The 17866-nt window shown below is 36.5% G+C and overlaps 1 protein-coding gene across 1 annotated transcript in view; it reads right to left on the minus strand.

The window, feature by feature from the left end:
* Nucleotides 1-8122, minus strand: part of NEK10 (NIMA related kinase 10) — a 76312-nt gene extending 68190 nt beyond the window's left edge. The window contains 8 exon segments of the mRNA XM_062502783.1: nucleotides 1243-1324; nucleotides 2289-2346; nucleotides 2902-2943; nucleotides 3441-3521; nucleotides 5825-5927; nucleotides 6411-6541; nucleotides 7667-7727; nucleotides 8049-8122. Of these exon segments, the coding sequence (XP_062358767.1) occupies nucleotides 1243-1324; nucleotides 2289-2346; nucleotides 2902-2943; nucleotides 3441-3521; nucleotides 5825-5927; nucleotides 6411-6541; nucleotides 7667-7727; nucleotides 8049-8122 (632 nt within the window).
* Between the last annotated feature and the right edge of the window lie 9744 nt (nucleotides 8123-17866).

Raw genomic sequence — 17866 nt, forward strand, 5'->3', positions numbered from 1 at the left:
GAAGAAAACAAAGTCACTGCTTAAAAAACAAAATAAGACAATCGTCCAAACTTTCACAAGGAATGAAATTATATTAACATTAAGTTCAACTGCCAGCAGAGGCAACCAGGCATACCCAGCCAGGATAGGAGGTGGCCAGGAGGGCTGCAGTCATCTGTGGTACCATCTTCTTATTAATGGCATTAATAGTACAAGTAGCACTGACTGCACAAACCTGTGAAGTCCATCTGTGGAACTCAAATAGCCTAGTTCCACAGATAACAAAAAAATGCATCATTCTTCTCTAGCATAGTTTGAATATTGTGTTTAGAAAGTGACTGGATACATCCTTTAAAAGGTTTATATAAGACTTTCATTAACTGCAATGAAGGTGGACTTCCCATAGAAAATATGGTTAAGGATATCCAAAGCAAAAAAGCTCCATGTGTGTTTAATGAAACATGTGAATTCAGATTCGTATCTGAATTTAAAATTATCCTTAACTGACACTGAACTTCATCATCTTCCTGTCTATATTCAAATTCTAACTCTTACATCTAACTTTTGATTTACCTCTAACCTAAATAATTTTCAAACCCAGAAACTAAATAAAACCTCTTCATATATTAATTTTTTCTATTCTCAGTCACATATAAGTCATTTATATGTGTGAAATAGTTAAGCATGAAATTTTAAAAACCTTTTCAGAATTTTAAAGGTGATAAGTGATGTATTATCAAATTTCAAAGTCTTTCCATTTCTCACTGAAATTCAGTAATGTTTTGCTAGCAGTCTTGGCTGAGGTGATTAAATAATTGAAGGAACGTTGATGATTTTCTGATTTAGAGGCTGTGGGATCTGACTCAGCCTCTGGAATAAACTACAGCAGCTCTAGGTCTTGCAATTTTACTACTTTATATTGGGCATCCCAGGAACTGTCAGGGCTCAGTATGATTCCCATTTAACCACTCAGGTCTGCCAGGAGAGATGCACCAAGAAAAGAGACTGCTATCTCTTTATGGTAACATTGCAACTCATTTGCACTGCACTGGAGGCCATCATTGGAGAGAGAGAAAATGGATTACAACAAAACTTCTGGAAAAGATTTTGCTATATCAGTATGCAACTGAAAATACAGAGGTATCAGAATTTGCCCTTGGGTATATTAAAATAGTAAATTTTCTAATTCCTCTAAATACACACATCCCTAAATAAAAAGTCAAAATTTATTTTAGCACAATTAAACGACAAACAAAGTCTCACCTTTCACAGGAAAAATCATACTCAAGTAATATCACCAGCAAGTTCTCAACAATGGTGAGCTCTCTTATCTTCTCCCTACATTCTAGACTACAAATTGATTATTCCTGGCACTTAGATGAAATTATATGAAAAGCACACATTGCTCTTTAGCCTCCTTTGCACATTTGATGAATTATTATTTTCCCAAGTCTTAAGTAATAATATCATATTGTGTATACAATTTAAAACCACAAATATATGCTGGGTCAAGGGAAAATTTTCCAATTTTCCCAGTACAAATAAAGCAAATGTGAATGCATAAAAATAAAGACGCAAATATATTTTGTGTCTTACTGGTAATTAAGCATATGGCATATACTTTTTAAAACAAACACAATTTATATGAACATTTGTAATATACTCCAAACTCTTTCTTACCCAGTCCAAATGTAACACAAAATCCTCCATTCAGTGAACGGTGTTAAATGGAAGTTGAAAATGAATGTATAACATCATTTAAATTAACATGGACATTAAAAAAATTAAACTGAATCAGAGTTGTGGGAAGTCTGGGAGACAACACATCAATAACAGCAGATTTTCTTTAATAATGCCATTATGGATGAATGTTACTCTCTCCCCTTTTTGCTCTTTTATTCTCCTTTTTTATCTTATTTAATCACTAATTAATGACTAGAGGGCACATATACACGGATTTGTCTGTATGAGTTTACTGTTTACTACACTGAACAATATTCCACCTGATTACTGTGAGGCACTGTTATATTAAGCTGAGGACAAAAGATTTTTATATGCAGGAAGTCGGTAGGATTTCCAGAATCCTGGATGAGGACTGCAAAGAAAGAGATTCTGTGATTGGAGTCTTGCAGAGGTATCCATATGAACAAGAAGTCTGCTGCAAGGACCAAAGTTTCTGCCTAGTTTCTATTGCTTCAATACAAAATTAACAACATTAAAGTTTTCCTCATAAAGAGCAATTTTAATACCGTGTCAAGAGAAAACATTAAAAAGCTTTTGTTAATTATAGCAGATTAAGATGAACCTACCTACATTAGGCTGCTCTTCTCTGTAATTAAGATAAAGATTTACTACTGTTTCCATATACTACAAGTAGGGAAGCAAAAATAAAGGATACCATTAGGAAAGAAAAAACCTAGGCTGTTCTGCACAGGTAGAGCCTGTAGATGGAGCAGCTGTTTCATGAAAAAATATTCTGTACTGCACTACTAGTAGCGTAGCCCTAAGGTTTAAACCTGTTTCAACACTTTATAAAAAGCATTTATTTTATCAGTATGCTTTTCCCTTTGCAAAGTCATTTGCTACAGTGCAGGGTGACTTTGCTCATCTCCTATCAAAAGTCTACAGTTTCTTTTGACTGAACCAATTTGTGTTGACTTTCCTAATTTTTCTCCCACTTCAGGAGGCATTTCTCAAGTCTTCTAACTAGAAGTTCTAGGTGAATGCAGCTAGATTATAGGACAGCTGTTTTGAAAAAAAGTGAAAAAACCCACACTGACTGCTCATATGAAAACAGAGGAACAGACTCATTCTCTCCATAAACCAAGAATATCTGTACACTGCATTTTACAGCATATATCATTCTAATTATAATAAACTGACATGCAACATAATGGACAAAGGTACTAACAGGAATTCTACCTGAGCTAGGCTTTCAGTTCCACCCAGTCTGTGGAGCATTTCCTACAGGAAAAGAAAAAAAAAAGAAAAAAAGAAAAATAATATTTTTTTAAAAGAGTTCAGAATTACTTAAAATAAGTAAAACATAAGAGGTGAAATTTTCAAGTTTTTTCAACTGGAGCTTTCTGTTTCCTTCACTAACCACATTATGGGAATTTTACATATCTATATGATAAAGTCAAATACCAAGTCTAGGGCTCAGAGCAATGACCAAGCCATCTGTTTACAGAGATTTAGTTTCTTTGTTAGGGTCAGCAACAACAGACACGACATAAGAAACACCAGAAATTGAGCAAGTTATGCAGTAATGATCTAAAATCCCACTTGGAATCTGCTTATTTGCAATTTCCATCCTCACATATAGAAAAATAGATACATACATGTAGGTGTGCATTCATAAGAACAAACACTTTTACACACAAGCACCAACACAACTCATATGTATGACACTTACCTGCATCCCCTTATCCAAGAAAGAAACAATATTTTGGCATACTGACCTGGTAGCATGGATCCCTCATTAACAATGTCAGGCAGAATAATACTCTAAGAAAATAGATGGATGAAGCATGAATAACCCACTGCTCGTAAATGAAATATTCAAAACATAAACCAAATGTAATAAAAAAGTGTTTAAATACTTAAATAAAATAGTTTGATTTAGGATCAATTGACAAGATGATTAGTGAGCTCCAACAACTGTTCAACATACCATACCATACCACAGAACTTTTAATACCATTTATATTCAAACACAGTAGCAGCTATAAATAAATTTATTTCATTATGTGAGCATTACCAGCCATCACTTATTATCACTGAACTGATGCAGGGAAGTATGTGCTTATCTCTAAAAAGAAACTGTGCTTTGATATAAATTTTTAGTGCTTGGATCAAAGCCCCAGAGGGCAAAATAAGTGAGAAGCCCCACAGCAAACTTGGGTGCATAAAATGTACTTGTGCAAAAATATGGGTATTACAGAAGTAAAAATCACTACATTTAATAAAATATTCTTTGGAATTATTGTAATCTATCCTGGCTTTTAAAAACTCTACTTCTGTTATGCTGGTAATAAATTGTTATTTAGTTCAAATGTTCTTAAAATAGGATTGCATTTCCATATAGAACTTCCTCCTTTATATTTCTCTATATGATTCTCCAGTGTAAGACATGGCAGAAAACACAAATCAGATTTGCAGAAAGTGTCAGAGGAAGTAAGCCTGCATAAAATACCAGTAATGGAATCACTATTTCCACTGCCTGTTGAAAGTATTTATCCCCATTTCCCTACTTAAAATAAATCTAAAATTAGACATTTTTGCCATGTGTTTTTCTGTTGTTGTTTTAACTGAGGACAAAATCTGTTTGGATAGGTTTCTTGGAAACAGAAGAAGTGTATGGGTCATGGCAATTCTCTTCCCATTTCATCATTTGCAGTTGGGAACGACGCCAATAGCTAAAAATACTTCCATAAAAATAAATGTTTTACAAATAGATACTAAAAAACTCTTAGCCCTTTTATGCCAATATTCTGCCCAAAGCAATACCATTTTTCATTATGATTCCATAATTGGCCACTTCAGAATAGCACAAGACTTTCATGGAAAGAAAACAGCAACCATACATCTGCGTGCAAAATTTGTAGGTCAGATTTTAAATTGGCCTGAAGATATTACCATGGTGGACAGTCATTCCCTGAGCCTGGTTTACATTTGGGAGCCTCTTCTACTGCAGTTACATTTACAATACACATTACTAGATACACCAGGGTATAATCCAGTTTATCTACATATCTACTACTTCATGCTTGTTTCAACCTTGCCTGGGTGCTTTCATTCTTAATAGAAGAGGTTTGTTTTGCCGTATCACTAACACAAAGAACCACCAAAGAAAACCAAAATATAAGCCAAGTACGTCACAATGCATAAACAGAAGTTGGGAAATCACAGTGTAAGCTATTCTTAGATTTTTGGCTAATGAAACTAAGCCACTGACCTCCCACTGGTGAGTACTGAGTTCACGTGCAAAAAAGAGATACCAGATTTAAAATCACTTAAATATTCTGTTTTAAACTCATTGTCATTTAGACAGTCAAAGAAGAGATTCCTAGTTCTCCAGTTAGTTCTGAATAAAGGTCTAAGCAAATTAGATGATGTTTTTAGAGTCCTCTGTAAATTCTAGAAGTTATACATTAATACCTTACAGTGCTCTAGGATTCCTTCTTGAAACTTCTGTACCAATTAAAGGTTTTTTTAGAAAAGGTATCTGGACTTCTAAAAGGAAAATACAATACACTGGAAAGGAGTATAGTAAAAAAAATCCTGAAAATGCATTTTTTCCCCCTGAAAATATCTTTCTCTGCTCTTTTTATTTTTAATTATTTTCACTTTTTGCTCACATAAATGAGAGCAGCATAAGAAAAGGGATTATCCTTTCCAATCCTGTTATATACTGAAATAGAACTAAATACAAACAAGTGGCATCAATTAATCTGAATTTTATGGAAGCCACTGGCCTCTCACTATAAAGGCAGCAGTCGATAAAATACAAATAGAATCAGTAAAAGAAATTAGAAAAGAAAATCGTAGATTACAGGCACCACATACAGATAAATGATCAAGAAAACATAGCAGTTAGAATTACGGTCATCCAAGTTTTATCATACCAGGACTGATGGTTCTTCCCTCCCACTAACTTGAGCACTGCTCCTCAAAGCCAATACACAAGCAGTTGTTTAAAACTGAGATAATGAAGTGCTGCTGGTAATTTCCACAGAAAGGTGTATTGTTGTAACAATATGGGATATTATCCACGCATCTTGCTTCTTCATGGAAGGCAACAAAAAGTGGCCCTCCTCCTTAGTTATGAATGTGTTTCATATACTGACCTGCAGGTAAGTCTCTCCTTAACTAAACTTGTAAAGATATCTTGAAACAGCTGATGCTTGGGATGTTTGCTAAAATTTCTCTCATTCTTGTAGGTCATGCTAATAAGGGAGAAAAAAAGAAAAATGGTGAATTGCAAATTAACTTTCCACAATAGTTTTACACTGCTACAACTTAATATTAGCAACAAAAACTAAGAAATGTCATATCAGCAGTTACCACAGAATAACATGATTTCAGATTGCCAGACATTAACAGTCTGTTTCATGTATAATCTGGGACTACCAGAATGGTATAACTTTTTCAGATGAAGAAAAAATCACTATTTAAAATAAGTTTATTAACTCTCACCAACATACACTGCTGATGGGAAAGCTTGAAACTCATAAAGGCAGGGACATAAACAGGTTTAAAAAGTTAAAAATATGTAATTCTCATATCAAATACTGGATTTACATAAAAGTACAAGTAGTAGACATATATAAAAATACAAATGCCTTCAACCCTTCAACAAAGTGATACCTTTAGGTACATAAAATGTTCAGAGATACAAGAGTGTCATAATCAGCTTTTAAATATTTTACCTACATTTTTCAAGCTCAACAGCTTCTCTTGATTCTTGCCATTGGCCATTGGACTTTTGTTCATTGATTTTGACATTTTGCCAAGTTCTTGTCACACTGGTTTGATCACTTTCAATATATATAGCTGGAAGCTGAGGAGGGGAGGGATAGTAGTCATGAGGCCAACACTGCATTTTAAGTTTTCTGAGAATATTACCAAACAGAAGTACCTTTTCTCCTGTTCTGATTTGAACTTTGGACCTAAAACTTGCAATTATAGAATACACACACCCACTCTGCAAAACAAAACTAACGTGGTTGAAAACTGATGCAAAGCAAGACTGGAAAACAAGTACCGAAAGGTAAGTAAAAAGTGAAGAATGGTGTCTTTTAAAATTCATTATAGAAAAGCTTGACAAAATATGCTATACATGCTCATTATCTATGCTTCTTACATGTCCAAATTCCACAACTGCATAGCCCTCACATTCTTTTTTGGTTGTACAACTTACATATTTCAGCTTTCTGTTCAGAAACAATTGCAGGCCTATAACCAGGTAAAAAGTGCATAACTCCTACGTCACATGGATGAATCCCTGAGTAATTTTGTTATATCTTTCACAGAACTAAAAGGGAGAAAATGTTCTGTGATTCCAAAGATTCACACCCATCATCATGTGTTGGTTTTCTTTGCTTCAAATGGCAAATACAAGCTTCACTAAGTGAGTTGAGGTGAAGGACATTTGACTTTCTCCTGTGAGTTGGTATTTAAACCCTGGATATTTTTAGCTGAAGTGTTATTCTTCAAAGACAAATTGTTTATGGTTAAAATGCTGATCTTATTTTATATTCTTTACCACTCTCCCCCATGCTGTTACTCACGCATCTTTAAGCCCACCTTCATTGTGAAAGGGCACAGAGGAAAATAAATCTGTTAGGCTACTTTAATATATGCAACAATAGCTGGATAAAACCTGCTCAAGATACAAAATAAAACAATATTTTTACTGGTAAATAAAAAATATAGTATTGTAGAATGGGAAGAGGATCAGTTTCATTCTTTTACCAATTCTAAATGATTAGTCACAACAGAAGGCCTAACGTTGCCAAGAAAAAAAGGGAAAAAAAATATACAAGAAGACAGACATCCACTACTCAAGATTTTGCTAACATGTTTTAGTCATTATAGAACACAATGTTCTAAGCATATGCCAGAAACTGTAATCACCATTAATTATAATTCTAAAGCACATTTAATAACAGTTATTGAAAAATACCTGTTGGTTCCTTGACTGAACACTTAAGAGAGAATGAAGCCTTTTTAGATCAGAATAATCCCTAGGAAAAAAAAAAACACATTAGTGTCTTAATAGCTACACAGAAGTATTTCCCTAAGTGTAAAGAAGGTCAACAAGCAACAATGTTACTTAGAGAAAATAAAATTTTCTAGCATTGTGTGGTGTCCACATGTTGCATACAGAAGAATTTACAGCTTCGCCAGAATGCCTTAAATCAACAAAGGTGTAAATAAACTTTGTGACCAGAGTAACAGTTGTCATGTTTATACTGCATTTCAAATTGAAGCATTCTGCTTTGGCAGCCAGTATAAATTCCACAAGAGTCTTGCTGAAGTTCAAAGTAAAACGACAGAGACAATACCTCATAGAGATTCCAGGATGCTTTTTTTTGTATTGGTTTTTATGTGCTCTTCAATTTTTGTCCTGATCAGGCATTGCATATCACTATTATGGGGTTAAAAACTCATTTCCTTGTATCACTGCAGCAAAAAGAACACATATTTACTTATGGAACCAACCCATACAGCTTTTAGAAAAAGAAAACAGGTTTGCTATTTTCTCAGCATGAAGCCTTGGGGATCATATCAGGATATCCTTTGAAATTCCAGATATTAATAAGGAAGCTATTAACCTAACACGCAGATACCTTGATTTTCCAACACATGTGTAGACAATACTGTCTTGCTCTTTCATGTATTTTTTATTAGGATTTTTCCTCTTCTTTTATCTTCTTGCCATTATTTCTCTCTGGTTATGTTACAGCAGTGCTTACAGGCTAACGTCAAGGTTGTCGACCACAAGCTGTTGTCCAGACAACAGAGAATTTAATAGTTATATCATCCAAATAAACAAGTCAAATGAAGGGTAGAAAAATTAGGTGTCTGACAGAAAAATGAGATGCATACAGCGAGTTGAGAGGTGATTCTCCTCTACTCAATTCTCCTGAGACCGCACCTGGACTACTGCACGCAGCTGTGGGGCCCCCACCAGAAGAACAACACGGACCTGTTGGAGCTAGTCCAGAGGGCTACAAAGAGGATTTGAGAGGGGGAGCACCTCCTCTGTGCTGAGAAAGAGAGGTGGGGTTGTTTGGCCTAAAGTAAAGAAGGTTCCAAGGAAGATATCAAGCATCAGCCCACTACTTAAAAGGGCCTACCAAAGAGTTGGAGAAGGACATTTACATGAGTATGTGGTGTTAGGACAAAGGGATGATGACTTCACACTAAAAAAGTCAGGTTTAGTTTGTATATCAGGAGGAAATTCTTTACTGTGAGGGTGATGAGGCACTGGAACAGGTAGCCCACAGAAGTTGTGGACTTCCCTGGAAGGCCCAAGGTCAGGTTGGATGGGGCTGTGGTCATCCTGGTATATAGTGAAAGGTATATAGTGGTATATAGTGCCTCTGCTATGGCAGAGACTTAGAAGTCGATGATGTTAAGGTCTCTTCCAACCCAAACCAGTCTATGAATCTGTGATCACACAGTCTGCCAAAGAATATCAGAAATTTTCAGCACTTTAGAATCTAGGACTTCTGAATATCTTATACCAACCCTACCTGCTTTCCTTGCAGTTGGGGACACAGCTTCTTTCCACTGATGAACAGATATGTATGGCATGGCCTCATCAGGACCATTACAACACATTAAATCCCAGCAGACAAACATTCAGTATGTAGGTCTGACTTCCCACAAAAGCCCTCAGCTAGTCACTAGCACAGTACACAACACCTGTTCGCTGAAAATCTTCTAAAGCCCCAGAAACATACAGAAAGACACAGAAAGGGGATATTCAAGAGGAATATCTTGCTGCAACAAAAGCAACTATATTGATGCAGATCCTTGTCGGAGTGGCAAAAAAAAGGAATGGCCAGGCATGGGCTGAGGCTGTAGAATTATCCTAGAGAATTACATACAGCTGTAGCATATGGGTAGAGTACTTCCAATTTAAAAAACAAGGCTATAATACCACTGTCTGATCCTTTCTACCTATTTTACTGTTCACTAAACATGGATTGTTTGGATGTTCCCTTTGGTGTGTCCTTCATATAATTTTCTGTATCAAACCTGGGGTTTTTTTGTATCAACAAACCTTTTGTTGCTGGGCAGAGTAGAATTCCTCTGCTACTGATTTTTATTTCTCCTTCACACAAAGACAAAGAAGAGGAGAACTGGTCATGAAACAAAAGCATTGCAAACTACCAGAAGCTGCTTCTTCCCAAATGATCATCAAAGTCTTTTTTCCAGTTACATAATGTCACATCACAGAACTACCCAAAATGCAACTGTTGACAGTATGAACTCGTGCACTGCATTAAATCCCTCTTGGAAGTGGCCGGTAAACCCAGTTCATCCATGTCTAGTCTTTTAAACAGGTCTGTATCCTATCACATGGAATTGACCTGGATCCACAAGAAACTTCTCTGCTCTCTTCAATGCATCTGCTTAAAAAGGTTACTAAAAAACACCTCAGAACACTTCTGTGGCACCAGATATGACCAGAGAACGAATATAAACAGGATTTGTTCTATCACTCAGCAGACAAAACTACTGAGTTCAGACTACACCAAACTCAGTTTGCTCAAAGCATTTTTTCTTTGCTTCAAGAGCATTAAGAGGAGCCATGTACATCTCTAAGCACATTAAGAATCCTCAGTAGTAAGAATTTCCATGTACTGTTTCAGTGATATTCTTATATCATCTCTCCAACACCCCATCCTTTTGGGATGTTACTGAGGCATGACGCAATGCAATAAGCATCTCACATTTGCACAGTAGGAAATACTATGAAACTCACAAATTGTCTACTTCACCAGGAGTATGTGTGCACAAAAAGCAGATTTTAACCAAATAAAGAACGACCTAACCACACAAAAATAAATTGTCCATGAGAAAACAGTGTTAAAATTTTCAGCATCCCATGAAATCCTTGGGTTAAATCTCTAAACTGCAACCAGCAGGATTCCCAGTATGGCTAGATTTTAATCCAGAACTGTTAGATCTTTGTGATTATTTAGAACATTTTATAACTGTCTACCAACCTTACTTTAGAGCTACCATTCCAATTCCTTTTTGGTAAAGATGAAACATAGTAACAGACAACAAATATTTAAAAACTTCGTTGCCTTTACAGATCCAGAAGTCCCTGTGCAAAATTGAATCTGATAAACATCAAGCCAAATTCCTTTCACTGATGCTGAGAATGAAGGGACACTGGTCACTCAAGGATACAGCCCTCACTCAGCTCTGAGGACTCACCCTGAGGTTACCTCTCTGTTTCCTAGAGGCCAACAAGTCAGCACAGGTCAGGAAGACCTTCAAGAAAGAGGCCAGCTCTGGCCACAAGCTGACCCTGCACTGACCTCTTCAGTCTGTCAGCCCAGCACCATCTCAGATGCACAGCTCACTGGACTGGGAAACCTGATGCACGTTACAAATAATCTCTCTTACTTTAGCTCTGATTACCTTGTCTCCAAAGCACTTCTACTGTACAAGGGCAGGGACAACATGCAGAAAGGAGGACTTATCCATGCAGCTTAGAGTATTATGCTCTTCACCTTACTACAGAGATTAAACTAATTAATTAACAGCCAGCTGCCAGCGAAAATGGTTTTCCCCATTCCTCCCCTTCCCCTTTGGCCAGCAATTCTTCTCTACTTCTTCAGCTGATCTGACCCAAACCTGAGCCAGTTTAGAGAGCTAGACACACAGAAAAAATACACATCCCTTTTTATTGACACTTTCCTACCAATTTAGCTCACTGTTACAGTGACCTGATGAGTGTCTCTGCTGACAGGGCAGGAATACACAGGTGTAAATGGAGGGAGAAGAGTAGAAAGCCCCTTCCATCAGTAGCCAGTCATTAAATCAGGTAGGTATATTAGCACCATATCCTGAGTGAGGGATAGACAAACAGAAACAACTCCATTTTCCTTCTATCAGCCAGAAACCTGAGAGAAAAGAGACTTTAATATTCCCTTACCTCTTCTCACAGTTATTTGACTTTCTTGAAGTCACGGAGTAAGTTCCCATCCCATGTTTCTTCTTTACTCGTGCCAGCAGAAATTTCCATGGAGCTAGGCTATTCACTATCCCTATAATTATCCCCCTGCTATGACACCAGCCACAAGGAATGTATAAGAAACACACAAAATAACACTCAGTTGTGCTAGATAAAAACTGAATTCAGACAAATCTTAAAGAACATGAAAAGAAAAATGTCTTTACAGCACAGTCTCATTTAATTCCATTGAAGAGAATGAAATTAGAGCAATAGTAATGCATTCATTTTAATTGGGGATAATTGTATTTAATTAGTTATGTTGATTCAATTATATAGGAAGAGAGATGCATGCTGACAGCACTGGAATGCAGGACAAGACAATAAATGCTCCAAGAACCCTGTCAGAAATGAAACAATCCACATGATGGGAAACAGGAGACAAAGGAATTACCCCAGACCTGATCTGTGGCCCAGTCTAGTATCTGTCCCAGATGACATAAGCACATAAGCTGCAGAAGGCTAAAGAAAGCCCCAAAACAAACAAAACCACAAAGTGTTGGAGGAAAAATCTACCCCCGCTAACTACAGTGTAATGGTCTCTTCAACAAGATGTCTCCTAATCTTCAGTAGCAATAACTACTGGATATGGATAGACTGTAAGCCAACTAGGTGCTTGATTTTCCCCTTAAACTCCTTTCTTAATCACTCCAGTGTCCAAATTCCACTGACTAATCATACACAGGATAACAGGCTTAAGGTGGATAAAGAAGCAGTAGATATTTTGGCTTTAATAAGACTTTTGATGCTGTTGTTGGATAGAGGAATGTATCTAATACCCCATTTAATACTATAAGCTGGGTCAGATGAAGGTCAGGTGAAAATTCACTCCTTAAAAGAGCAATTAGAAATATATTATTATCAAAACAGAAATAGATTTCAAACACGGTCAAAATTATAGAAAAGGAAGCATCAAAGATAGTGAAAAATTCCCAAAAGGTACTTTTCCTTATCCATTCTGATGGAAAAAAAAGGGAATTCTGGCTGGCTTCCCCTCTTGTTCTCAAAGACCATGGCAGTCTCATAATAGATCCCCAACAGTGATTGCCTGTGCCTAGGAAAGTGTATTGAAGAACCCACACAGACAACATTTGAATACTATTTCTTGCATTTTATTAACCAAATCAATACAGAAATCTATGTGTGTGCTATACACAAAAAATTCCACATGCACATATGCGTCTCAATCTTTTTTTAATAACTTTAGAAAATCTTTTGGAGAGTCTCTAAAGGTTAACAAGGATAAGGTTCTTCCTGTTTACCTGACAAATAAAAACATTAAAGCTACTGCTGTTTTGGGATAGTTTATCTTTTGGTTTTTTGGGTTTTTTTTTTTGTTTTGCTTTGTTTTCTCTCTATACCACCTCATTCTGTAAAATGGCCAGGCCTATTCTCAGATTGCTGGGTCCACCAAATGTCAGTCTCTTGCCTAATCTCCAGAGCATAACTTTCCTCTGTAGAGCAAATTTATTTTGCCTAAATCCACCCTGTTAAACAGCAGTTCACATATGTTAAGAAAACCAAACAAAACAAAACAAAGAATTCTGAGGTCTAGTGAGTAGCTCAGCTCAGTATCAACTCGAGAATAAGACGTAGCTCTTTGAAGCTCACCCTCTCTGCTCCCAGTACCAAGCAGAGCTTTATAGGGAGTTACACCGCTGTTACTTAGAGCCTCTGGGAATCACCAGATTGTTCGATGCCTACCGAAAGCCCAGAGCTGGTGAAGGGGGCAGGGCTGTGGAGCACGTCATTCAGCGGAACGGGAAGAGGACGGGGACATTTCATCGCCTTCCCCATCATTGCCTGCCCTCGACAGGACTCGCCCGTCCCTTGCTTGGCTTTGCTTTCCCCTGCGCTCCGGCTCCCGCGCCCCGCCCCGCCTCCGCTCCGCCACGCGGCTACCTACGGGCGGGGCCTTTCGGCCAATCGCCTCGCCTCTTCTTGGCCCACCGGCCAATCGCGAGCCGCCGTGCTGCGCGGGGCCGGGCTTCTCCGGCACCGCTTCCGCCCGGCGCCGTTGCCATGGTTACGGGAACGCCGCGGCCGAGCCAGCCCCGCTGGGTCCGACCCCAGCACCCCCCGGGCCCCGGCCCCGGGCAATGAAAACAGAATTGGCCTCAATGGAGTCCAGGAGATTGTTTATTGCTTTTACCAACTTTCTGAAACGTTACAAAAGATAATTTTATTCTAGCAGTAATTAAAACAACACAAAGGCTGAACCTTTCACATTAAAGTCTGAGAGTTGTGTTTTCTGTATAAACTGAATATTGATTCTACTGTTGGAATAATGTTTTCATTTGCTTTGGATTTGATTATAAAATAAGAAAACATCACTGTAATTAGAAAAGCAGACATTAAAAAATTCGAACCATACAGTATGTAATCACATTTCAAATAAAGAATATTAAAATCAAAACTGCAGTTCAGCTGCAAAAGCTGAACCTGGAAGACACCTTTGCAAAGGAGCATCAGCAACAATAGAAAGGAAAGTACTAGAAATTACGTGTCTTTCCAATAAAATCGTTTAGAAAAGTATCGATTTTCAAACTCATTCATTATTCCAAATAAATGTCAACAGATACTAAATTCAATATGAAAGTGTCTTTAGATAAAGTTCAATGCCAACTAAAAAGTCCTATAAATTTTCACTAAAAACATTAATAAAATAAAACTGACAAACATACTGAGCAATTTGCTTTATTTATAGCACTACATTTATGCTGACTCAAAGCTGTGTGCATCTACAGTCTTAAAAACTTGCCATAAAATAAATTACTGTTGGTATAAACAAAATATTTCCCACATTTCACTGTACTTGATAATTTTGACCTAGATGAGTAATTAAAACATTACTAATCATAAGAAAGCAAAAAAAGAAAACTAAACTCGCTGTGGTGCTCACCTGACAGATTACATTTGTGAACTGAGAGTCATGAACCATTTACTTTCTGATTTACAGAACCTTTGTACAAGACAATCCCTTTAGAGCAGTGCAGGCTCTGTGATGTGACACCCATTTGTTACAGAAATATTTTACAGCCTGTCGAACCTGCCTTTGCAAAGGGCACAAATTTAGGAAGTGACCGTATAAAAGCAGAGATGCAGGAGAAGCAAATGACAACTTACGGGAGAACTTTTATTAAATGAAGAAAAAAATGGCCAAGATACTTGGTTGAAAAAGATCCCAAAACTATCAGGGCACCAAATTCTACCCTGACAGGTTTTATGATGACAAACTTGGCAATTTGGAACATTTCATGGAACAACTGTCTAAAATATTATGTCATAGCTGCAGAATTAATCTAGGAGGAAATTGTTGTTAACTTGGGCATATGTAAACAGAATGAAAAATGTGTCATTGTAAAACATATGAAAATAGTAAGAATGAGTTTTCTAGAATATAATTTAAATACAAAACTGCATTTTAAGTGATAGATTTTAGATGATAATTTAAATGGAGTGGTCAAAATTAAGACCTACATTTCATGTAAACATTAATATTTATAAATAAATTAGAAAAAAAAGGAGAAGAAAAAAAAAAAGAGGGACTTCCTGAGGTGGCTCTGCAGCCAGGTACACAGTAGCACTAAGCTCCATTCCAGGAAACCAAGGCATCTATAAAAAGTGCAGGGTTGTTTATTTTCCTCTAACTGTTGGAATGGAAATCCATTGGCGTAGTTTTTACAGGGCTTAAGCCCTATGAAAAAACACATCAGTGCACAGCAATTATCACTACTCTTTTGCATCCATTAAGGCAAAACATATCTACATACAATAAACTACATCCTTACCTGTCTTATTTTAATACTATGAGTGATTTTAAAGCAGAGAAGGTATAAAATGAACAGTGAATCAATTAACCACACATTAGCAACAGGGATTTATGCACATAATACCAGATCTTCTCCTGTTCATATGGGAAGAAAGTTCAAGTAAAACTATTGCCCAAGAACACTGGAACTAAAGGTCACTGTAAACTGGTTTGCCAAGTCATGAGATTTCTGGTGCTGATTAAAATATCTACACAATTAAATAAATACTGTGATTAGACTTATGGGGCTTTGGTTTTGTTGCCTTTCAACTTTTACTCAAAATATACCCAGTTCCTGTAATATTGACCAAAATGTAGCCCTTATGAAGTAGAAGTAAAATACAAGGTGTGCAGCACCATGGAACCCTGATTTCCAGCATTAAAGAGCTAGCAACCCAAGAGGATTCTAGTAATTTTTTGAGTCTTTGGAAACTGTTGCAGGACTGTGAACATAAAGTTTACATTACTACTGAGAGGACAGAAGTACTGTATTGTGGATGATGCTACACAAAATGTTCAAAAAATCTCTTCCCTCTGATTCAGAGCAAGTAGTGAACTACTGACATGCCAATGGTGTTTGGGTTTTGTTTTTAATAATGTAGAAAGTTTTGAGAAACCATCTGCTGCAGTTTTGTTTTTGTCTCATTTTTATCAGAGGGAAACCATGGGTTATTTTCTGAAAGAGCATGAAGTCAAACTAAGGCACAAGCTACAGTATTATCTAAAAATGCAGGTCATTACACAGTATTGTTCAAACTGGTAATACAGACCTCTCTTGCTTTGCCACTGACCTGAGTCTGTTATGACAGTTTGGATACCATCACTCATATTGCTGTACACTATGATTTCCATTATTTCCTTTCTTTAAACTATCTTCTCAAAATTCAGTTAAATGAAAAAGGAAAAAAAAAGTTAAATAATTGCATTACATTTAAAGGGAACAGTAACAGTCCATGTAACATAAATACTATTTTAAAATGTTTTCATTTATTCCCACTGATTGTTTCATTTCTGTAATATACAATTACCTTTTCTACAGGTGACACTTGGCTGAAGAGCACCAAAATTCCACCTCAACTGGTATCTTCAGATTAAGTCTGCCTTCCTCCAGAATCAGCTCCTTTTGAAATTATTGAGAATTTTATCACTTGGTCCATGGTAAAACTCCCAACTCTGCCAAAAGCAGAATTAAGCAAAGAGCATCTTCTAGTATTAAATGAGCACAGATTCTAATTAAAGCCACTGTAATTGCATCCAGAAAGGGCTAGTGGCAATTCAGAATGTAAAGAGATAATGTTGGAAATTAGAGCCAAAAAAACTAAGGCATAAGGCAAAAACTATTAAGAATGGAAACTACGCAGGTAAGCAATCAAGATTTTCATTTATATATAAAATTCTCAGTATTTCAAATATTATAATGCAAACACTAGAACTTGAAAATGTAAGTACAATAAATGCACTGACTGCATCTTTATCAGTGGAGTCCCCAAAAAATCCCATTTACTTTAATAAATGAATATTTATTTTTTCAATTCATCTTACATGATAGAAATTTATACTAATTAAAATAAATAAAGTGTTTAAAAATAAGGTGGTGTGCTATCATATATGCCCTTTACAACGGAGAAGATCAGAACTGTACATACAAATACCACAAGCAATTAGTAATCCATAAAATAATACTGATCATAAACCTATTCCAGAACTGAGCTGCAACTAATTTAATCAAATACACAGTAAATTTAAAAAATTATTAGCCAAGAAATATATTTGATGAAGATATGAAATACTCTAAAATCTTAGAGCTGAGTAAATCAGATGCTGAAAATCTATGGGAAAAATATAAGTAAAATCAGGAAGAAAAGAATTCAAGGGTACTGATGTGGTAAGTACTTATAATTTCCTATATACCAATTGCTGCCTGTAAATCCAATTCATATTGTGTAAACATGGAGTGTCCAGAATGGCAAATACTGACTTGGGACTGTAAATACCATTACTGCACTCATACGGCTACTGGACAATAATGAAAACTCAGGAGAATCCAAAAACACAGAGAAAGCAGCACACCAGGGTATTTAGAAACAGTTTAAGGCTTAACTAACCACCTGACTTAGGGCTCTAGGCCACTTCTGCAGAGTAGGAGAGACAGAATCCAGAAAACACTAGCATGGAGTGGAGACATAAAACACAGTAGTTCTTGTCAACAGCACATTAACATTTGTTCTATGAAACCACAAAAAAAGTATACCCTGCAAAAACAAGCACTAATTGCCTGCATGGAAAACAAAACTTCTGTAGCGCACATTATA

This window comes from Cinclus cinclus, chromosome 1, assembly GCF_963662255.1.
Source record: "Cinclus cinclus chromosome 1, bCinCin1.1, whole genome shotgun sequence".
NCBI lineage: Eukaryota > Metazoa > Chordata > Aves > Passeriformes > Cinclidae > Cinclus > Cinclus cinclus.